Genomic DNA, 25059 nt, shown 5'->3' with positions numbered 1-25059 from the left:
CTCTCTCTCTCTCTCTCTCTCTCTCTCTCTCTCTCTCTCTCTCTCTCTCTCTCTCTTGTGCATATACACACACACACACACACGGCGCTTGACCGGCATTGGTGATATAAATAATGGATTTAGGCCAAAGCAAATTTTACCATGTGCAAAGACTAGCAAGAGACCCAAAACAAAATGTATTTCGCAAAGCCAACGTCAGGTCTGTCCGTCTGACTGACTGTCTGTCTGCCTGTCTTCTCTCTCTTTCTCTATCTTTCTTTCTTGTGTGTGTGTGTGTGTGACTGTCTGTCTCTGTCTCTGTCTCTGTCTGTCTGTCTGTCTGTCTGCCTGTCTCTCTTTCTCACTCTTTCTTTCTTGTGTGTGTGTTTGGTTCCCCGTATCATTGCATCAGCCGGAAAGCAGGCCTCTCTCCATCGGTGCAAGTGCACTAATGGATGACGTAATGGTCACGTGACAAAGTCCCCGAAGCAGACGACAGGTACGTTGGTTGTGTTAGATTTACCAATGGAACTTATGGCGTAATTTGGAATGCACTTTGTGGTATGATGATCTTTTAGATAGTATGCCTTGGGCAACGTTTAGGCTACAATGTGTAAAATAGAAGTATTATACTAAAAATGTGTTCGAATTTTTGAAGATCTAGACTGATCACGGGCAGTAAGGTGGACTGATCAGAAAATTGTCAAGTTGGCTTATCGTCCATCTCAAGAACAGCTTTGGGAATTGCATTAATGATAAATAGACATTAACACTTATAATTCTAAGGACACAAGTAATGATGGCAACCGTTTTGGTAAAGTCTCTTGAACTTTAGCGTGTTAAATCAGTTCATAACTCATAATTCAGAAGCATTTAAGTCTCCAAATCAGTTTGTAGAACCTGCACTTGTTATCATAACAAGTCATTTTAGATCCCTTTGAAGTTACGGAATGAACTCCGATGAACTGTACGAATGCATTTCGTTTACATGGGTCAAAGAAGGAAATATCCGTCTGAGCGAACAAGGGAGACAACTCTTTCGTGTAAATGATGTCCCATGGTTGACAACGTACGCCATTTTCGGTGCATTTTCGTCGATTGAACAACCAAATTAATTAATTATGCTTAGGTTTGGAGCTCAATCCGTCAATTAATTTCACGACAAATGTTCTTTGGCTTGCTTACATGGACTTTATCAAAAATAATTAAAGAATGTCACTGGATTCTGAGCTATGAATTTAACACGCTAAAGTTCAAGATTACCACCGTTTTTGTGTGTACGTGGGGTAATTGTGTGCATGTGTATACACGTGTTTGTGATTAGTCGTACACCTGTTGTGCAGATCTGTATTTTCAGTTTTGGCAGGCACAAGAATGAACGGCAAGCAAGCGAAAGCAGCAAAATATAGTGAGCGTGTATTAATTACTATTTGGTTAAATCTATTTTCTTCTTTTATTAATCAGTTTCTTGATTTGATGTGGGCTTTGTGTGTGTATGCCACAAAGTAGATGAATTGTATTTCTAGTCAGCTTGGGAAAACATGTGGGTAAAAGAAAAAGCTGAACTGCGCGGTTTACATTTATATAAACTGATTTTTCAGCCTTTCTAAATGTACTTTAATTGTTATTTTTATATTTAGTCAAGTTTTGACTAAATATTTTAACATCGAGGGGGAATCGAAACGAGGGTCGTGGTGTATGTGCGTGTGTGCGTGTGTGCGTGTGTGTGTGTGTGTGTGTGTGTGTCTGTGTGTGTGTGTAGAGCGATTCAGACTAAACTACTGGACCGATCTTTATGAAATTTGACATGAGAGTTCCTGGGTATGAAATCCCCGAACGTTTTTTTCATTTTTTTGATAAATGTCTTTGATGACGTCATATCCGGCTTTTCGTGAAAGTTGAGGCGGCACTGTCACGCCCTCATTTTTCAACCAAATTGGTTGAAATTTTGGTCAAGTAATCTTCGACAAAGCCCGGACTTCGGTATTGCATTTCAGCTTGGTGGCTTAAAAATTAATTAATGACTTTGGTCATTAAAAATCTGAAAATTGTAAAAAAAAATAAAAATTTATAAAACGATCCAAATTTACGTTTATCTTATTCTCCATCATTTGCTGATTCCAAAAACATATAAATATGTTATATTTGGATTAAAAACAAGCTCTGAAAATTAAATATATAAAAATTATTATCAAAATTAAATTGTCCAAATCAATTTAAAAACACTTTCATCTTATTCCTTGTCGGTTCCTGATTCCAAAAACATATAGATATGATATGTTTGGATTAAAAACACGCTCAGAAAGTTAAAACAAAGAGAGGTACAGAAAAGCGTGCTATCCTTCTTAGCGCAACTACTACCCCGCTCTTCTTGTCAATTTCACTGCCTTTGCCATGAGCGGTGGACTGACGATGCTACGAGTATACGGTCTTGCTGAAAAATGGCATTGCGTTCAGTTTCATTCTGTGAGTTCGACAGCTACTTGACTAAATATTGTATTTTCGCCTTACGCGACTTGTTTATATTTAAAGTCATATGTTTTGCTGCATTATATTCATGTTTTTTGGATTATATGTTGACACTTCCCTGCAACTGAATTGTATCAGTCGACAAATAATCACCGAAGCTTGATGAATGCGTATAATCATTCTGACATTCACTGTGTTACATAATTTACAAGATATTATTAAACTAAATGTAATGTAGAAGTGAATACATTAATACAGATTCTGCTGTTATAGGTTTTGGTCTGCTGGAGACACCTGACACGTGCACCAGTTCCACAAGCAGTACCAGCAGCAGCAGCAAGAATGACGGCAGTACCTCCTCCACAACACTCCCACACGCTGTGCAGAAAGTGTCCACAGAAACCAGCACTGGAACTGCCCAACCCTATACTTCTTCCTCCAACGCCAGGTTGTTGATCTTGAATCGATGTATCAAAGTAGGCTTCATTGTGCTTGAGGAACAGTATAATAATGCTTGGCATCTGACGTTTTTAAATAAGGAATCTGCTTGCATTCATTTGCAATGTCGTTTGCACATGGAATCCGTACGAATACAAATCGCAGTAAAAACGCATGTTGCTTGTTGTCTCACTTCTTCCAATAAGAACAGTAAGTGCTGAACGATCACCACGCAGAATGCTAAACAACTTTGTCTTAAAATAATTTAGTGAGTGATATATACTTTCTTTAACTATCAAGATACATGTAGTATCTTCATAGCTCGAAATGAAAAAAACATTCTTAAGATTGTATTATATGTATAACTTGCAATCGAAAAAATGTCCGCAGGTTATAGAAGGTAGCTCCCTCTCACTATAACTGTGATTGACCACAGACATTTATCTCAAACCATCAACAGTGGCAATGCAAAAGCAGGGACGAGTTCCAGCAGAAGCAGCAGCATTCAGACACCTGCCAGGTTCACTGGGGGGTCCTTTTCCTCCCGGTCGAAAACACCTGGCACCTTTAAAACACCTCGTACACCTGGCACCTTTAAAACACCTCGCACACCTGCTGCTCGAAGAACTCCGAGGACACCTTATACTTCAGGCAGCATGACACCTGCTATGGATAGTGCTAGTAGTGTCATTGTGGGTAAGAAATACAGGACAGTTGTCAAGTGAAACGGGTATTATTTCTCAAAAAGAACTAACACACACTGAAGTATTTTATTTTTGCGGATTTATTCCCTACCTTGATAGCTTTCTTGGACGCGTAATGTCTGCAAATGGTTTTTTAATGTTTTATTGATAAATGAATGAATGAATGACTGGCTGATTGATTGATTAATTGATTGATTGATTAATTGATTGTTTGATTGATTTTTTGCAAACTCGGCGACAAGGGTTACCTTTGTCAGAAACAAAAGTTAATGCGCATACAGAAGGAACGACAATGGCACTTTTTTTTTTAAAAAGTATACGTTTTGGATTTGTATTTTTTATTCGGATTTTTGTAGCTCCATACATCGTCAGCCAAGCGCTGAAATTATCATTTTGCTTGTCCATGACAGCTATTGTGGAGGGCCGCGGACTAGCGCGAGGTGAGATCGGCATGGCGAGCATTGACCTCAAAAGTCCAGTGCTGACCATGTCCCAGTTCTCGGACACCCCGAGGTACTCCAAGACCATCAACAAGCTACAGATCCTCAAGCCACTAGAGGTAATTCTTCTGATGAGTATTGTGCTTTTCAATGCCAGTATGGTTAAAACATTCTTACCACGGGCACTGTTTATGCTTTCTTCTGTTGGAGCAGAAGAATTTTTCAAAGACCAATATTCATGTTATACTTTGCTGCATTTTTCTTCCGTTTTCGCCACTTGAGAAAAACTATCGAGATTATTAATTTGTTTGGTTTCTGTTACAGATTGTCCTTCCAAACACAGCTTGTGAAAGTGGAAACGCCACAAAGCTTTTCCAGATGATCAGTGAACAGTTTCAGAACAGCACCATTTCCACTGTTCAGCGTAGATATTTCAATGAAACGAAAGGTTGTATTAACTTACTGTACTAATAAAAAGCCATTGGGTATTATGCTTTGTGACTTGTGGACAATAGATTAATGATCATGTCGGTCGTAAACTGGACAGACCGTGAGAAGATCACCGAGAAAAAGGAGATTGTTTCAGGATACAATTCTTGTCACAGAAGTGTCGTACAATTAGTATGCGCATTAAAACACAAGTTAGAATTCACGTTGGTATACACCTGTACACGCACTTGAAAAAGAATATCCTAATGTCACCTTGAGTTGACAGTATCATCGTCATCATGTTATCTCGGTGGGTTTCAGGTTTACAATACATCAACCAGCTGTGTCTGTCGGATTACAGAACGGTGGAAATGGAGGTTGCAGCAAAGTGAGCAACAAAGATAATTTTGTGTCTGCACTGTCGTGTCAGTACAGAAACACACACGCATGTATGCACGCACACACCCACGAACATACTGGCACACACACACACACGCACTCACGCACGCACGCACGCACACACACGCACGCACGTACCTACGCACATACACACTCACACACAGAAACAAACAGACACTCACAGAAACGAAAAACACACACAGAAATACATACACACAGACAGAAACAAACAAACACAGAAACATACACAGAGGGTGATTAAAAAAAATCCAGGTTACGTTTCTGCTGTTGTGCTTGCGTGTTGCTTTGATGTAACATGCATGATTAGATTGCCGAACAGTTTCTTTATGCACGTTATGTCCACGCATTGAACGATTCCCATCATGGTATGTATCAGAAAAATTAAGCAGAAATGAACGTGTCTGGTTCTATTGTGATGATGATGAACGTGCCTGGTTCTATTGTGATGATGATGATGATGATGATGATGATGATGATGATGATGATGATGATGATGATGATCCGATGCATACACATTTGTATGCCCTTAAGGCCACACAGAGTACGGTATGCTGTGGCTTCAAGGGCTTCCTGGCGTATCCTGGGTATAGTCTGCGCATGCCTGTGGGGGTTAGCATGATCATGGGGAAATGGCCAATAAGAAATTTTGCGGATCTCACGGCATCTTACAAAGCGCATTTCGGCATTTTGGCAATACCCTTCCCAAATATCTATCCTCGGTACTGCAAAGCTCTGAAAAGCTCTTCAAACTACAAAAATACGGAAAGAATTCCTTTAAATACCAAGCCCCTTCTGTTTAAAATTCTCTGCCTGCTGACATCCGCGGTTGCTCTTCTTGGATATCCCTTGGATATCCCATGCTACGCCGTATTGCCCTATGGCTGCCCTGGAATACCTATCCTGGACGCCTTGTGCCTAAGATAGAATGTGTATGCAACAGGTGGATGATGATGATGATGATGATGATGATGATGATGATGATGATTTTTCAAGTACATGATCTTGTCTTACAGATATTACTGCCTGGCAACAGCCGCAGCCTTGTTGAAATACGTGGAATTCATTCAGAACATCACGTTTGCTCCAAGCTCTCTGAAGGTCGTTTTCAAGGGAGGTGATCACACCACCATGATTGGTAATCTACTGATTTTTCTTGTTGTTGAAAGTCTTGTATGTTACACCATGTCCAACTAAACGGCCAACATTAGAACATGTAATACCTCGTCTGCTGCTGGGGAAAAAAGATGCAACAATGAAAGTTGGTTGAAGACTCCACGTAACTGCATGCTGTAGGCCTACATCACGAACAAGTCTGGCCTCACATTTTACATCCATAATTATGCACAGACATGTGGGTATCGTTGAACCAATTGAAATTATGATCAAACTGGCATCACATTGTTTTATGCCAGTTCCCTGAGTAGCAACCAAGTCCCAATTATAAGTGAAACTGATACTGTAGCAGCAAAACAATATGCAGGCATTATTAGAAGATACCAAGAGATAGATAGACCCTTTGATGAAGATAGACACACTATATTTGGGATACAGATGCAGTGACAGCCAGGAACCTTGAGCTGCTGGAGAACCTGAGAGACCCCAAGAGCAGCCATACTCTGTACGGCGTGTTGAACTACACTCGCACCCCGGGAGGTGCTCGCATGCTCAGGTCTAACATTCTCCAACCTTCCTCAGGTAAACATTTTTGAAGTCTTTTGCTGCTGCAGACTCGTTGTTCTTCTTCTTCTGCGTTCGTGGGCTGAAACTCCCACGTACACTCGTGTTTTTTGCACGAGTGGAATGTTACGTGTAGGACCGTTTTTTAACCTGCCATTTAGGCAGCCATACGCCGTTTTCGGAGGAAGCATGCTGGGTATTTTCGTGTTTCTATAACCAACCAAACTCTGACATGGATTACAGGATCTTTTTCGTGCGCACTTGGTCTTGTGCTTGCGTGTACACACGGGGGTATTCGGACACCGAGGAGAGTCTGCACACAAAGTTGACTCTGAGAAATAAATCTCTCGCCGAACGTGGGGACGAACTCACGCTGACAGCGGCCAACTGGATACAAATCCAGCGCGCTACCGACTGAGCTACATACCCGCCCTGCAGGCTCGTTGTCATTGTCAAATTCGCGGAAGAGTATAGTGTATGCCCTGTTCTTTTTACCATAATTCGGAAAGACCTTCTCGGTTACGTTTGTTCGTTTGTTTATTTGTTATTCTTTGTGCTCGCATGCTCAGGTCTAACATTCTAAAACCTTCATTGGGTAAACAGGTTGTATGCTTGGAGTCTATTGCTGCGGCAGGCTCGTTGTCATTTTCAAATCGCGGTCTAATGCTGTTTGTTGTATGCCCTTTTGACCATTATTCCGGACGCCCTGTTCTGTTATGTTAGTTCGTTTGTTTATGTGTTATTCTTTGAACACGGAGAAAAAAATGCCACAGGTCTTGTTACTTTCAGATAAACTGCAAAGTTAAAAATTACACCTGGTATTGCAGGATACGTAGCACCCAACAGTAGTCTGAAATCACCACAGGAACAGACAGCACAGATGCGGTTTGAATATAGCTTTTACGTTATTGATTAGCAAGATTTTTGGTTGAAGTGAGACCCTCATTCACTGATGTCTCATCTTTGAACACTCCTCGTGAGAACAGACCTGGAAACTGTGACAATGCGTCAGGACGTCGTGAGGGAGTTGACAGAGAAGGCCGAGGTCTTCTACAACCTGGAAGGTGTGATGGGCAAGTTTCTCGACGTCGACCACATAATTTCCCACTGCGTTCAGATCGCCAAGCAGGACTGTGTTAAGGTGCGTTTATACAATGCTACCTGTGATGAAAGGACACCATTGGGACCACCCAAAAGAGTCCTTACATTGCTAGAGGCGTTTCATGACAGGTATATTTTGGTTAACAACAAATAGACAAAGGGACAACAGAAAGTGCCCTTTCGTGAGACGTTTCCTGTCATCGGAGGGGCCTGACATGGCAGATGCCACTGTGTATTTCATTTGTGATTGAATACAGAATAAATTATTTTTATGGCCCAGTTTTCTTCAGAAATGTGCATTAATGTTGCGGTTAAAAGAGGTGAAACAAGAGGCGAAGCCTTCAAGGCTCACGTAAGAAATCGACAAACAGTAACACAAACTCAATCACTCCGTCACACATACACACACACACAGTAAGCATAGGTGACACTGTGCAAGAAAGCGAGACACTAGATCTAGATCTGTCTGTCTGCATGTAGCCTACTTACAGGGACACGACAGCCAACTAGTCTCGGCCCGCTCAAAATAATGACCGAGACTTTCAGTAATTCCTTCGCGTGACGTCTAACCCTCTTACGTCATAATGTGACGTCTTCAAATGACGAAATGTTAAAGTTTCTACCACAGACATACATACATACATATGTATGTATACGCACGCACGCACGCACGCACAGACAGACAAAAGTTAGCATCGCATAGGCTACACTTACGTGAGCCAAAAAACACTCACACCGAGGCACAGGAACGCCAAGAGTCATCAAGGTAAGTTAAAGTATATGTTAACACATAATTTCTGTGGCAAGGAAGCTTATCAGAAATAAATTAAACTGTGGTCAAAATCAAAGGCTTATTCAAGAAAAGTCCAAGCTCCATACATTATTTATGTTGTGTGAACAATATGATGTCTTATGGCTTGTGACAAGTTATATTTTGTGTCTTAAGGTGGCAGAGTCCAACATCAACACTGTCATCTGTCTCAAGCACGTGTTGGGACTGGTGCCTGTGTTGTGTGAGTTCCTGAAGGACTGCGAGAATCCACTGCTCAAAGCCTATTGCAAGGTTAGTGGTGTTTGGTATTGTTACTGTGAACTGTCTAGAGACTGTATGCAGTTATTTTTTTAATCAATATCAGCTTATATCTTTACGAGTATAGTTGGAAAAGAAGCGGCAACACGATATAAAACAGCAAGCGAACAACAAACTCAGAAGAAAATAAACTGCATCCAAGTCCAAAAGTTCATTTTATGTGTGAACCACACTTTACAACCCAAAGTGGTTGGTGATACTGCTGGACTGTATCATTAACGCGACATGCCAAAGGAACCCTAGGGTGCCCTAGCTTTCCCCTTCCTTCCTGTCTTTCTGTCAAGGTTTGGCTTAAGAAAATTCAGTTCAAGCAACGGTGTCTTGTTTATCCCTGCTTACACGAAGCTGAGTATCTTACGATAGCTATATGGACACCTGAAAAGATACTGACACCTGACTTCTTTGTAATATTGCAGGCACTGGAGGATGCACGCTTTGAGCTGATCATGTCCAAGATCAACCTCATTATTCATGAGGACACAAAATATCAGAAGGGAACCTTACCAATGAGAATACAGAAATGTTTCGCAGTAAAAGTAAGTATATGGCATGATGTGACGCGTGTATCTTGTGACCATGTTTCAAAAATCAAAACAATCCTACATTTTTGTTTCCTTCTTCGTCGTGTAACTTTGACATATAGCCAAGCGTTAGAATGGAATGGACATTTGAGTATGCAGAAGTGGTGGTGGTTGAACGAGCATTCTTTGCATTGTCGTACTGTTTTCAGCGATGTTGTCAAATGACGAGTGTAACACATGTTTTGTTTCTCTGTGTTATAGCCAGGGGTGAATGGTAAGTTTTACGTTCACGTTTTTGTTGTTATGCTTGTTTGCAGACTCATTTCCATGATCGACATTTTGCATAAACTGCTTTGAACTTCCTATTTCCTTTTTTGTTACTTTCAAAATATGGACCATATTTCGCTGTGGATATGTATCGTATGAGTACCTCACTGTCAGTGATTATTGTGTTACTTTAATGTAATGAACAACTGTAAAAGCTGCTGTCTGTTAAATGTGTCGTGAACAGAATATGCACACGAAAATGTCTTCTGAAATGTATACGTAAGCGAACCGCATATAAACAAAATTACTGTTGTTCTTGTTCAGGTGTTAAAAGTGCTTCCTAGATACAGTTATTAATGTTGAGCTGTTTCTCTTAATGCCAGAACCTTGGATGCATGATACTATTTTTGACTTTCCAGGTCTGTTAGACGTTGCAAGGAGAGCATACACAGAAATTGTGGATGACCTTTCAGGTAAGAGTCGACCTTATTGCTCCATATGAAATTATTATGATTGTCAATCGATTCCATGTTTGTGTTGATGTTGACTTAAACTGAACAATAGGCAGCCAGTTGATTTAGTCCAATACTAGAACTCAATCCAGGGGCGGATCACATCTTTTTTTAAGGGGGTGTTTCCATGTCCATTTCTTTTAGGGACAGATGGACGACGCGATAAAAGCAAGGAAAATGGAGCAATCTGGTGCAATCTGAGCCAAGAAACTACCCCAAATACATCTTCCAAAAAGTTAATTTAAGAAAACAAATTTGGATCAAAACGAGGAAAATTTACCGATCTGGTGTAACCTGAGCCAACAAATTACCCAACTACCTTCCAAAACTGTCACTTAAGAAGACAAAGGCCGGCTCCTAGGGGGTCCGGGGGCATGTCCCCCCGGAAAATTGTGATAAAAACAAGGACAATTGAGAAATCTGGTGCAATCTGCCATATTTTTTCTTTTGTGTCAAATTTATTTATTTCAAAAAAAGAAGATTTTTTTTAGGCTGGGGGGGTGTCAGGAAACCCCGGAACCCCCCCCCCCCCCCCCCCCCCCCCCCCCCTGCAATCCGTTGCGTTTGTATCTTATGAAAAGCGATTCTATATTCAACAGACATGATCAAGCAGCTGGGAAAACAGTACAACCTGCCACTGAAGTCTGCATTCAGCACAGTGCGAGGTTTCTACATCCAGCTGTACTGTGGAGGCAAGAACAGCGTCGGTGCCAAGGACCTGCCTCCCGTCTTCATCAAAGTCACCAAGTACAAGAACACGCTCAACTTCACCACTGCTGACCTGGTCAGTTGGTCTTGTTTTCAGTTATATGTCGCATTGTCGAAATTCAGTTTAAGGCCCCCTCCGCCTCATAAAAACAGTTCGTCTTTGATCTGGCTAGGTTTTAACACGTTCTACTTGGTCACATAAAAAAAATCAACATCAAGACTGCATGCTTTGATGAGTTGGAATTTTGTTATGAGTTAATTTCAGGAAAAGGGCACCAGTGCCTATTATGAAATTAATTCTTACCCAAAAAATACCACTGTGCAAAAAGAGAGCTTTTCATTTTTGATATGTGACCAAGTGGATGGATGGTCTTATCCCATGTAAAAGCCTGACCAGATCTGAGACGGCGATGTACTGTTTTCACGAGGCTATTTGCGACGCACAATGAGGCTGTATTTGCGTTTTTGTTGCTGGATTGTGTATATTTGTCAATGAAGGTAGGCTTTCAGCACGTAGAAATATCAAATTAGTATTGGTTCATTTTATTGCAATGGAGTAAGTCTTCTCGTATCTTCAGATGAATACCGGCACGGTTGGCCTAGTGGTAAGGCGTCCGCCCCGTGATCGGGAGGTCGTGGGTTCGAACCCCGGCCGGGTCATACCTAAGACTTTAAAATTGGCAATCTAGTGGCTGCTCCGCCTGGCGTCTGGCATAATGGGGTTAGTGCTAGGACTGGTTGGTCCGGTGTCAGAATAATGTGACTGGGTGAGACATGAAGCCTGTGCTGCGACTTCTGTCTTGTGTGTGGCGCACGTTATATGTCAAAGCAGCACCGCCCTGATATGGCCCTTCGTGGTCGGCTGGGCGTTAAGCAAACAAACAAACAAACAAATCTTCAGATGAATGTTTTCTTGATCTGAGTAAATGGTTTAGATGTGTACCAGGAGAACATTGTGGTTCAAGTCTGATATCAGATATTGACCGACTTACTGATTGAGTTTATGATAGCTTGTGGTGCTACTTCTTTTTTAACCATGCATTCCATTCTTTCTTCTTTCTTTCCAGATCAGACTGAATGGTAAGTGATAACGTATATTTTCCCACCATATACTTGCCGTTTAAAACACAAAGGATAATAAGAGTGAAATAGACATGAATGAAAGTTCGGTGTATATTCTAATGCGTTCTTTGACCTTTTTCTCTCTCACTATTTTCCCAGAGAGGATCTGTATGTCAGTTTGTGCTAAGGTGTGATTCTGTGTTCAATTGTTCATGTTTGAAGTTTACATTCAAGTAAACTGGGTTTTACATTTTCAGATCGTATCAAAAGTTCGCTAGATGAAATCTTCATGATGACCAACATGTACGTACATTCACAGTAACATTAACAAGGTGTGCTCCAATTCTCACTAAAAAATCCAAAACAAATCGCATCCATGCAAAAAGCAATAATATGTCCACAGAGTAATGAATTTGAAATGAAGAACTTGAGATGATTAGAGAGATTTCACACTGAGATGACTTCATGTCTTTTAGTAAAAGATCAGACATGACTGTACAGACTTAACTATAACTATGTGCACTTAAGTTACTACGAAATTGTTTTGATATGATGTGCACCCATCCCCCCGCGCTTCTAAATTTGCCAGTCAATTTTCTCTGTTGTGTCTGCGTTTTTATCACCATAATTTTGCTTGCTTAATCGCAAACATGTCTGCAGAGTGATGAAAGAACTGCTGGCGTCAGTGCGAGAGTTCATGTCTGTGCTCTACAATCTGTCTGAGATTGTCGCCAATCTGGATGTACTTCTGGCTTTTGCTCATGCCTGCACACTTTCTTCCTATGGTTAGTTCTGGTATTTTTGGTTGGTTGGTTGGTCGTTGTGCGTGGAGGGGGGGGGGGGGGGGGCGGGTGCTGAAGGTGGTTGGTTAGGGCTGAATACATGTTGTGGTGAGAATTGTTCATTTTCTTGGTTTTTTTCTTTCTTCTTTTCTATAAATCCATTTACGAAGCTTTTCCTCTGCTCTTGGTCTGTTGAGTGTAATTCTTACTGACTAAAAGGATGGATCAAGGGTTAAGGGGGCGGGGATATAGCTCAGTTGGTAGCGCGCTGGATTTGTATTCAGTTGGCCGCTGTCAGCGTGAGTTCGATCCCAGGTTCGGCGGAAATTTATTTCAGAGTCAAATTTGTGTGCAGACTCTCTTCGGTGTCCGAACTCCCCCCCGTGTGCACTACATTGGGTGTGCACGTTAAAGATCCCACGATTGACAAAAGGGTCTTTCCTGGCAAAAATTGCTTAGGCACAGTTAATAATTGTCTACCTATACCCGTGTGACTTGGAATAATAGGCCGTGAAAGGTAAATATGCGCCGAAATGGCTGCAATTACTGGCCGTATAAAATTTCATCTCACACGGCATCACTGCAGAGCGCCTAGAACTGTACCCACAGAATATGCGCGATATAAGCCTCATTGATTGATTGATTAAGTGGGATGAGGTATATTTGCGTGTTTGTCAATCTTTCTGTCAAGTTCTGAATGTTGTTTGTGCACTTATACAGTACCGTTTGATTGAGTGCACATGAGTAGTAATAGTTGCTTCAAGCATACACATTCTGCATTGTCGGATTGTTTGGTATAAACTGCATAATGTACGCTCTATGGATGTGCGGCAAACGTTGTTTTATGTTCAGAGTCAAGATCAATAGTTTGCATTGCGTGCTTTGCAACACTAGTACTGTGTGCTTTCAGTGTGTCCCGAGTTCACCGACACTCTCGCTATCAAGATGGGACGTCACCCAGTGCTGGAGAAGATTGGAGATACTGTGCCCAACAACACTGTTAGTACACGTTTGCAAATGACCAGAGATTACAAAATATATATTTCACAAATGCATAATTAACCAATATAACAAGTCGCGTAAGGCGAAATTACTACATTTAGTCAAGCTGTGGAACTCACAGAATGAAACTGAACGCACTGCATTTTTTTTTTACAATGACCGTAGTCCGCCGCTTGTGCAAAACGGAGTGAAACTGACGAGCCTGTTTAGCGCGGTAGTGGGTTCGCTGTGCTGCATAGCACGCTTTTCCGTGCCTATCTTCGTTTTAACTTTCTGAGCGTGTTTTTAATCCAAACATTTATCTATATGTTTCTGGAATCAGGAACCGACAAGGAATAAGATGAAATTGTTTTTAGACTAAATCGATTTCGGAAATTTAATTTTGATCATAATTTTTATATTGTTGATTTTCAGAGCTTGTTTTTAATCCAAATATAACATATGTATATGTTTTTCGAATCAGAAAATGACGAAGAATAAGATGAAATTGTTTTTGGATCGTTTAATAAAAAAATAATTTTAATTACAAGTTTCGGATTTTTAATGACCAAACTCACTCATTAGTTTTTAAGCCACCAAGCTGAAATGCAATACCGAACCCCGGCCTTCGTCGAAGATTGCTTTGCCAAAATTTCAATCAATTTAATTGAAAAATGAGGGTGTGACAGTGCCACCTCAACTTTTACAAAAAGCCGGATATGACGTCATCAAAAGTATTTATCGATAAAAAGAAAAAAACGTCCGGGGATATCATTCCCAGTAACTCTCATGTCAAATTTCATAAAGATCGGTCCAGTAGTTTGGTCTGAATCGCTCTACACACACACACGCACAGACAGACACACACACACACACACACACACACACACACACACACACACACACACACACACATACACCACGACCCTCGTCTCGATTCCCCCTCTATGTTAAAACATTTAGTCAAAACTTGACTAAATGTAAAAAGAAGGCTTACCAACAGACAACACAACGACAAGTGCCGTGACACGTGACAAACAGACACGCAAGTATGGACGTACGCTCACACAGACGGCACACTACACACACACTGACACACACACACACACACACACACACACATATTCTCAAGCTTCTCTTATTTTTCTCCCCTTGACTTAAATAACAAGTCGTGACTAATGAGTTTCGACAAGGATATGTGTGCTTATGTGTGTGAAATGGTGAGAAGAGAAAGAGAGAGAGAGAGTGTGTGCATGTGTTTGTGTGTGTGTGTGTGTGTGTGTGTGTGTGTGTGTGTTTCGGCTTCCCAATCTTCACCCCAACCAGTGCTGCGCATTTGATGTCTTTTAAATCGTTACCAGTGTTGTCAAGTTATTCTTGAATCCTGCGTTTAAATAAAACAGGTGATATGTACTGGTGTTTTCAGTACGCGGCAGAGGATTGCAACTTTGTTGTCATCACTGGTCCCAACATGGTGAGTGCCAATGAGCAAGGCTTTAAGTGTTTGAGCTTAATACATGTAATTCTAATAATTCCAAGTCGAATTATGTTCGCATCTTGTTATTGATTTCGCCTTCAGACGCCATTAGTAAATATGTGTGTAGGTTTCTCTCTCTCTCTCTCTCTCTCTCTCTCTCTCTCTCTCTCTCTCTCTCTCTCTCTCTCTCTCTCTCTCTCTCTCTCTCTCTCTCTCTCTCTCTCTCTCTCTCTCTCTCTCTCTCTCTCTCTCTCTCTCTCTCTCTCTCTCTCTCTCGGTGTAAATACAGTCCCATGCTCCGTTGCTGTAGTTTTGCAAAACTCTGAAATGCAAAGTTGCTATTGGACATGCTAATCATATGACTTGCAATTTCAGCAATAGGGACTATAAGACACACACTAGCATTTGGCCATAGCAGGTTTGTGACAATTTTAACAGTAGGAATGTGTGCACAGAGTGGCAAGTCGACGTACCTGAGACAGGTGGCCTTGCTGCAGATCATGGCTCAGATCGGCAGCTTTGTGCCCGCAGAGTACGCGTCCTTTAGGCTCACCTCACACATCTTCTCTCGTGTCGGCAGTGATGACGACATGGAGACCAACTCATCTACTTTCACTCTGGAGGTAAGGCCACACACACACACGCACGCACGCAAGCCGGCACGCACGCACGCACGCACGCACACAAACACACACACACACACACACAGAAACACACACACACAGAAACACACACGGACACACACACACGTGTATGTGGTTAACACTTGTTTTCTCGTCAGTTTTATATTTAACTTAATTTAAAAGAATGGTGCACATGTTTCTGTATCATACAGTGGTGCCTGAAATGTGAAGCCCCTTCGTCGAGAGGACACCTACTAATAGAAGACAACTTGTGTGGTCCTTTGATCTATACATTTTCTCAAATATTCCTTTCATGAAATGATACCTTAAGTGTCTGACTGGACTCGAGGGAGGGTGTCCTCTCGTAATAGGTACCGTTGTATTTGAATGTCAGCGGAGGCATCACCGATAGTACGGGCATATTAACAGAGAACCTTCAGTGAGCAAGCCAGGAGACTAAAGTCGACTCATTTGAATAGTGGTGTGTTATCGTCGTGACCGAATTTATCATTTTTCTGTGCTGCTGTACAAAGAAATCTGTACTTCTCGCCATGTTGCTCCACTTGTATCCATATACATTGTACATGTATGCGTAGCTATTTATTTTATTTATTGTCTTTTATTTAATTTCAGATGAAAGAGATGAATTACATTACGCAGAATTCCACCAACAACTCGCTCATCATCATTGATGAACTTGGAAGAGGTAACCATTTCTATTGACTATACAGTCCTGTTCTTGTTTTCATGTGTCCAAACTCACTGCATGCTATAGCTGAAGAAGCTGGGGCACAGCTATGAGAGAAAAGAACACAGGGAGAAGCGTATTTGTGAATCAAACTTTTTAACCAGATCATTAAAGCCCCAGTCTGCCTCAAATGGTTTACAGAACGATTTAAATCTTCTCACAAAAAAACCCAGTTCTTACCTTATGGAACACACTTGCAATAGCATTTAACAGCATTAATTGACACCGTTCGTTTGAATGGCTATTTAGCTCGCGTAAACCACACGCCAGATGCCGTGGTTTATTTTACCCCTGAGCCATCGTTGACCCGTGTCACCCACTTTCCTTTTTTTCACAATTTAGTCGTCAGTTTGTGATTTCAATGCGACTCGCTGTATTTGCAATAGCACGTTATTGTGTACCTGAATCTAAAATGCAACAAACGACTGCGAGTCACACGAACTTATCGGCGGCGGTTGGCTTCAAAGAAGCAAGCGATATGCAGAAAATTCGTCTGCTTGGGGAAACACGACCTTGCGTGACCTATAGCTGCTTCCGGGTTCCCTTTTTTCAAACTTTCAAAACTTCGAATTGCACTGATCTTGTCTTGATGAAAAAAGAAATCTTTTATGATTTAGGAATGTTTGTGTAACAAGCTGACAATTTATTATTTAGATTTTAAAGTTAGTTCTAGCGCCAAAACGAGGCGTCCGATTGTGGGTTAGACACGCAAACGCAAAAATAAATTCTTTGGAAAATGCTCGCTCTTTACGGAGGGCATATAGAATGTTCTCAAGTGGTGAGTGTTTAAAAGAAAAAAATGTTTGTACTGTGTGTAAAAGCGTGACAGTGTCTGTGACCAGAAACTGATGGTTTACGTGAAGCTGAGTGTGCCTTTAAGTTCAAGCGGTTTTTGAGTGTAGTCAGCATTTCTTTTTTCGTTTTACAGGCACCAGTGCAGAAGAAGGTGTCGGAATCTGCTGGGCTATCTGCGAATACCTGCTAAAGACGAAGGTTGGTATTCTATTACTTTCCGTGCACTACATACAACGATAAGTCTCACAAAGCGAAGGGATGTAGCAACAATTGTGAATGTGGCGTGTGTGTTTTTTAAAATGGTTTTTTTTTAAAGCTTGATTCGAGAGTTGAAAAAATCATGATAAAAGATCGTATAAATAAGCTAAACTGGTGTGAACATGGTGGTGCTGCGCTGTAATACGCTTAAATGTGTATAAATATCTTTTGCAGGCTTTTACTTTCTTCGTCACCCACTTTAAAGATATCACTACCATGGACCACCTGTATGCCAACGTAGAAAAGTAAGTTATCTATCGCTCTCTGGCATCAATAATATATTGCACCTAACCATCAGCAATAATGATGTCAGTCGTCAGTGGTAGAGTGTGTCAGCTTGGGTTATGAGCTGATGGGTTATTAAAGGCGGCACCTGCTGGGATAACTTTCTCTTCACATATATAATTTATGCGTAAAAATAAAACTGGTGTAAGTTTTACTACCAATCGCTTTTTCCAACGGATGATGTTTAAAGTGCACGCTCTCTCTCTTACTTCTCTGCCCCCCCTCGCCGGGAAGAAGTCGAGCCGAATACCCGGCTGCGCCGGGGACCCGGCTTTGCCGGGTGTACGCCGGCTTCGCCGGCGCACCGCACGAAGGAAGGGAGATAAACGCGCAAAACACTGGAGAAGAGTAATACCCGGCTTCGCCGGGACAGTGACCTTCTAAAAATAGTATAACGGGAATATGGATTGAGCGTTGTCGACAGTGACCTTCTAAAAATAGAAACGGGAATATGGATTGACGCCACACGAAGGAAGGGAGATAAACGCTGAATACACTGAAGAAGATAAGGAAGAGTTACTGGGAATGGATCCAGAGAAAAACCAAAATCGGTTCAGCGCTGAGTGCACGTGTTGAAATATCTCCTCGACCAGGTTGTGTCCGGGGTGTACCTGAATATGGCCACCAAATTTGAAAGAGATCCATCGAGAACTTTGGCCGTGCATCGCGGACACACACACACACACACACACACACACACACACACACACACACACAAGTCGTATATATATATAGATAGATGTGTGTGTGTGTGTGCGTGTGTGTGTGTGTGTGTGTGTGTGTGTGTGTGTGTGTGTGTGCAGTATGTGTGTCAGTCAGTCTGTCTCCCTGTCAGTGTGTACTTTCCTTGCAAACAATATATAATTACTCATTGTTTCTGCCCAAAGCTACTTCTTTGAAGTCCAGCGCACATTCAGCCGCGAGGGGAGCTGTGAGAAGATCACCTACACTCACGTCCTGTCACGCGGAAAGACGCCAGAACAGCACTACGGTCTGTTCTCCGGGGATTCCACTTGTCACTTGCACACTGTCCACTCTTTTGTTAGCCCAGTGATTTAGTTTTTGTCCGGCACACTCGGTCTCTGAAGTAATTTCTTTATCTTCTGTAGATACCACATGCACAACACAGGTGGGTTTTTTTTATGGGAAGACAAATTAAGTACAGACATCCTTTCTTTTCTCTCTATTTCTATCCTCTGTTATGTCTGCATCTCTTTTATAAAAGCAAAAAACAAGCACACACACAAACACATACACATACGCACACACACACACACACACACACACACACACACACGCACGCAACTTGAGCACGCACCCGCACACATATACCCACACTCACTCACGCACGCACATACAAACACAAAGACCAACATAGTGACACACACGTATATGTCACGGTAGAGACGAAGATCTGGTAGAAACGTCGTTTCTACCGGTAGAGACGAGGATCGTCGTTTCTACCGGTAGAAACGAAGAAATAATACACAAGAGTTTTTAAAACAGATGGTTGCGAGTTGAAAGCGAGAGAAACTTTGATCTTGTCATTAAAACCGCTGGTAAAAGTCACCTCACATAGCACAACTAATACACAAGAGTCTTTAAAACAGCTGGTAAAAGTCAACTCATATAGCAAAAATAATACACAAGGGAACTCTCTCCCTCCCTCTCCCCCCCCCCCCCCTCCCATAAAAGGCTTGCTCATCACTAGACAGTTTGGAACGTTAGAAATGAGTTCATTCCAGTAAGATAGAACTGTGTTCATAATTGACAAAATCACCTACATTGCACACACACACACACAAACGTTTTATTCCGATCGTCGTTTCTACCGGTAGAAACTCCGATCGTCGTCTCTACTGGTAGAAACGACGTTTCTACCAGATCTTCGTCTCTACCGTGACATATATATCGCCCAACAGTTTGTTTCCCTGGAATATATTGATACCTTGTTTTTGTGTGGCTTTTTTCTGTTCTCAGGATGGGGTAAGCGTTAATTAAACGGTTCTTTTTTGTGTGTTTAGTGATTTCGTGTCACTGTGAATAATCTGTACATAGAGACGATGAGTGGAATTTCGCTCTGCCTCAGACAATTCAAACTCACACTGTGCTGACATCAAATTTAGTAACAAAGAAGGTATTATAGATGTAATCTTTGCTGCTGACTCGAACATTAGTGAATCAAAGTCAAGTGACTAAATGACTCAGGGTCCACAGTTTCTGTATGATTAAAACAACTGCACTGTGCCAGTTTCTCGGTCATCCTTCATGATCGTTGACTCATGCGGACAGTCTCTTAACGATACAGGGGCGGGGATATAGCTCAGTTGGTAGCGCGCTGGATTTGTATTCAGTTGGTCGCTGTCAGCGTGAGTTCGATCCCAGGTTCGGCGGAAATTTATTTCACAGAGTCAACTTTGTGTGCAGACTCTCTTCGGTGTCCGAACCTCCCCCCGTGTACACTACATTGGGTGTGCACGTTAAAGATCCCACGATTGACAAAGGGGTCTTTCCTGGCAAAATTGCTTAGGCACAGTTAATAATTGTCTACCTATACCCGTGTGACTTGGAATAATAGGCCGTGAAAGGTAAATATGCGCCGAAATGGCTGCAATCTACTGACCGTATAAAATTTCATCTCACACGGCATCACTGCAGAGCGCCTAGAACTGTACCCACGGAATATGCGCGATATAAGACTCATTGATTGATTGATTGATACATTCCTTCTCGCGAAAGCACTCCGATGTGCACAACCACTGCTGATTTAAGGACATCCTTTCACTTCGATGCCTATCAAATCTCAAAAGCGAAACTGTATTTTGCGCATAGCGGTATTTTTTGCTGAATTAATTTAGCACATTGATGCACTGGAGGCGCCACTTAGGAAATTAAATTAACACTGAAACAATTCCAACTGTGCGCAGGAAGCAGCCAGGCTGTTGACTTTTAACACGTGTTTATGTTGAAGGATTCTCTTATTCCGTGTCAAAGTTTGAACAGACCGGTGGTGGTGAACAGGATCGCTTACACGAAAAGAGATGAGCCTTTAATTAAATGCATAGCGCCCTATGAAGCCGCGTGCTGTTCAAATAGTGGCCTACTTAGTCACCAGAGGGCATGCCGCCAAAGACTTCCTTCCCTTCCCATTGATCCTTGGATCATCATCCGAGGAACCAGCCATCACGCAATCAACTAGTCACTCTGTGGAGCAGTGTCTCAACTTCACGCATAGGATAGACACGTTTTTGTGTTCAGAAATGACTATTTCGAAGTCACGAAAAACTTAAATGCTGGGTGTCTCGCATATTAGCAGTTAGTGGTTGCTTTTAGTAACTGTACTGATTAATAGCGGTTGCGCCGCGCGCAAAGGTCGAGAATGGATTCGTCATTACAGCTGTACGGCGTCTTTATGGCAGCAACTTTTATTCGCTAAGTCTTCTAAAATGGTGTCATTATTTTCAAGGTAAGGATATTAAAGAAAAAAATAACAGCAAAGGCACAAGGAGACTCAATCTAGTCCACTGTTAGGCCTAAAAAAAAATAGGTGTGGTTACGGTAACCCGACCTACCCTATTTTTGGGGGCCGACCCTATAACTTTTTATTACATTTGTCAAAAAAATACAAAAAAAACCAAGTAAACGAGTGCAGAAAACGCAATGAAAGCGAAAGCGCCCGAGTCGCACACTTATTTCCCTGTCAAGTAGGTTTAATTTGTACACATTAGAAAAAAAAAGTTAAAAAAAAAAAGTGATTGCCTACCTTCCTACCCTATTTTGTTTGGCTATGTTACCGTAACCACACCTATTTTTTTTGTTTTTGTTGGCCTTACTGACGTTGTGAGTGTTGTTCCGTCACTCTGTGCTGCTCGGTAAGTCCGCCGGCCCGGCAGTGACGTGGGGCGTATTGATTTGGGTTGACGTCCGGCCGCCTTCAGAGGTTCAGGGCCGGACTACCGGGGGGGTTATGGGGGTTGCGCAACCCCCCCCCCCCTAGCCTAAACATGTACCTTACTTATTTTTTTATTTTTTATTATTGCTTATTTTATGCCGTTTCATGCAAGGAGCGACCATTTTCCTATCTCAGAATATGACCTACCCGTCAGCTTCAGGGGGCTTCGCCCCCTGACCCCCACAACGAGGGGTGGGTGGGTGGGTTATAGGGTTTCCGGACCCCCCCCCCCCCAGCCAAAAAATAAAAATATTGAATGAGGTATGCATTTCTTTATTTTACATTGAGTTTCAATTTTTGGGGTATTAATCAGTGACAAAATCTGCTGCCTGAAACTGGTAATGATCATCCTCAGAATGCACCAGATTGCACCATTTTGCATCCTTTTTTTCAAAATTTTCCGGGGGGGCATGCCCCCGGACCCCCCTAGCAAGCTAGGCGCTTCGCGCCGTCGGCTCGGCGCTTCGCGCCTTCACACACATATCTTCACAATATACTTTTGAAAAAACCCAGTCATAAAATGAACTGATCCGCCCCTGCCGCCAGGGGGGACATCCCCCTGGGCCACCACTGGCAACCCCCCCCTCCTCTTCGCCTAGTCCGGCCCTGAGGTTGTCCTCTCTGGTCAAAATAACGTATTCAACTATTTGGAAAAATGCAATACTGCGTACATTTGATTAATACGGTACACGGGTAATATGTCGATAGTGCTTCTTCAACATGGCTAGTCAGCAAGTTCAGTCTCAAAGACCTCTCCGATCGTGCCGTCGTGTGTTGCAAGTCACCTTTATATAGTGCTTGACTGATTTTAACAATCTGAAATTCTAGCTGTGCACAGTAAGTAGACACCCTTAGACTAACGGTCGTCTACCTTGTCAGGCTCACAGCCTAAGAAGGAAGTCGTCTTAAAATGTTCGCGTGTGTCTATGGTAAGAATAAGAATAAGAATAAGAATACTTTATTATCTCATAGAGAAATTCAGGGGTGGTACATAACAATAATACAAACAAGACATTGATTTTACATAAAACATATAGCACTATATAACATGGACATCTTTAAAGCACTGCGCTTACATATTCTCGCACACCTACGCGTATAACGAACTATGGCTAAACATCATTGCAAAATATCATAACATACAATATATCGCAGGAAATATACGGTTGGTAGTGACTGGTTGTGACTGGCAGTAACTGGTAACTGTGCTTTTCACGTTTTGAAATGCTGAAATGATATCATACTTGAAGTGTAAACACACAAAAGTATAACCAAAATCTGACTTTCCCAAAGGCCTGTAGTTGTTTGTTTAAAAGACAGTAATGACAAGACTCTTCATGCGCAGGATAGTTGAACAGTTAAACTCGGGACTCTTGCACAGCAGCAATCTTAGTTTTGCTCCGAGTAGACGTACATCATTTGCATCACTGGGTCATGTGTTTATTTTATATTCAGGTCTGAAGCTCGCTGAGATGTCTACAATGCCTGTAGACGTGCTACGAGATGCCCAACAACTGGCTCATCATCTGGACACACTGAGACAGGTGTGAATCGATCGTTTACCAACACGAAAGTAAATGGTCAAAATCATTAAGTATCACCACATACAGGCAGTTGCTGAATATAGATGACTTAAAGCAGTAAACAAAGCATCTGACAGAAGAGAGCTGGCATTTTATACACGTACTGAAAGTAAAGATGTGAAATCATCTTATAATCTCATCTCGGTCCCGTGTCTGTGACAAAAGTAGTGTCCATTTGATCAGAAATCCACCTTGGTATCATAATCCTTCTCTAACCTCCTTCCGGTGGTTAAGCAGATTGGTTTGTTGGTTATTATTGTTTATGGTCTCTTCTTTAGTGGCTAAGCAGAGACAAGGGTTACACACACTAAAAATAAGAGTGACACGTAGCGTGATTTACTATTATACGTTTTGAAATGGTGTGCAGACAAGTGAGGCGGTGGACCCCGAAGTGGCGAATCAGAGAGCGGTGTTCAAGCTGGCCACCAAACTGATCCAGCTGGCCCGCAATTCTCGCCTGGAGGAGGGAAGCTTGAGGGCCTACCTTACTAGTCTACAGCAGCAGTACAGCCAGCACAACGATGCCCATCAGCAGAACCCCGCACGACAACAGCAAGAGCAACAAGCTGTTAGTGGAGGAAGTCAACAACAGGTGCGACCTCAGCAGAAGCAGACACGGCCACAACAATACCAGAGAGAGGTTGAAGAAAGTCACCCACAGAAGCGACCTCAACATCCACAGCAGACACGGCCACAACAATACCAGCGAGATGTCGAAAAAAATGAAAGACAACACTGGCGCAAGCGCCAACTTTCTGCAATGCCTACAGAACTTCAGCAGGCTCGTGAATCAGATGCACAAGGAAGAGATACGGATCTTCATCAAAGCCAATACCCACATTATCAGCAATCACAACAAGAACCTGCACGAAGTGAAGTTGGTGGCGCTCAACATTGCGACAAGAATCCTGGCAAGCAGACGCCTATAGAAAACCAGAGACACGACGCCAATGTTCAAGACCTAGCTCAACAGCCACAAGCAAGTCAAAATACACAGCGGAACGACGAGGCTCAGAGCCAACATCAGCAACGAGAAGTAATCCCAACTCCCCAAGAGATCTATGCTTTGCCTGTTCGTCGACAACTGTTCAAAGAACACCAAGGAAAAGAGCTTGAAGAACAGCACTACCCAGGAGAGCACTGACAGAAACGGCCATGTTTGGCGGATGCATCGAACACTTGGCCAGAATGCTCACAAGGGAAGCCAAAAAAAGAGCAGAACCAAGCCAATGCTGATGCAAAATGATTTCTCTTTAATTGAAATTGTCTGAAGACCGGTTTTAGGAAAGGTCTTGAAACTAGATAGCGTGAAATCAAACTTAGCTTTGTGCATGCTTTAGCGGCAGTCACATGCCTAAAGTCTTTGAAAGACTTGAAGAAAAATTTATATTTAAAAGTTGTAGGTACACATATTCGATTTGTGTGCGTCTTTTTGTTACGTTAAGCAAATGCATTGCTAATACTTGAATTGCAATTCCACATTATTTAATAGTTTTCTGTTTCCGTTCCATAGCTCTAGTTATTCATTTTTAGGTTGACGAGTTTACCTGACTTTCCTTCTTTCTTATAATTGTACCGTCATTTAGCCTTGAAGGAGCATGAAGGAGCCTGTCCAGCTAATAGGCGTCACGTTTGTGAGAACAGCGCAGTGTAAGTTGCGACCTATCACTTATTAATTCCCAAATTTTTAGATTTAATGGATTACATTTTGTGCGGTTTTATGGAAAGTGTGGCAAAATATATTTTATTTTCTATGTT

General features: G+C 42.0%; 1 protein-coding gene across 1 annotated transcript; it reads left to right on the top strand.

Moving 5' to 3' along the window:
- Positions 1–490: 490 nt before the first annotated feature.
- On the top strand, positions 491–25059 carry LOC138959345 (mutS protein homolog 4-like). The gene is made up of 27 exons (XM_070330774.1): positions 491–540; positions 1323–1387; positions 2722–2896; positions 3347–3582; positions 4001–4149; positions 4355–4478; positions 4781–4847; positions 5893–6014; positions 6431–6574; positions 7543–7697; positions 8604–8720; positions 9164–9283; positions 9530–9542; positions 9955–10008; positions 10647–10831; positions 11823–11835; positions 12075–12120; positions 12478–12602; positions 13510–13598; positions 15007–15054; positions 15513–15680; positions 16314–16386; positions 17357–17421; positions 17656–17726; positions 18654–18757; positions 23174–23262; positions 23669–25059. Exons 2-27 carry the CDS (start codon positions 1354–1356, stop codon positions 24443–24445), a joined length of 3363 nt encoding a protein of 1120 aa, XP_070186875.1. The 5' UTR covers positions 491–540; positions 1323–1353; the 3' UTR covers positions 24446–25059.

Source organism: Littorina saxatilis, linkage group LG2, assembly GCF_037325665.1.
Source record: "Littorina saxatilis isolate snail1 linkage group LG2, US_GU_Lsax_2.0, whole genome shotgun sequence".
Classification (NCBI taxonomy): Eukaryota; Metazoa; Mollusca; class Gastropoda; order Littorinimorpha; family Littorinidae; genus Littorina; species Littorina saxatilis.
Note: the sequence above shows the minus strand (reverse complement) of the source record. Positions and strands in the feature narration are given on the sequence as shown.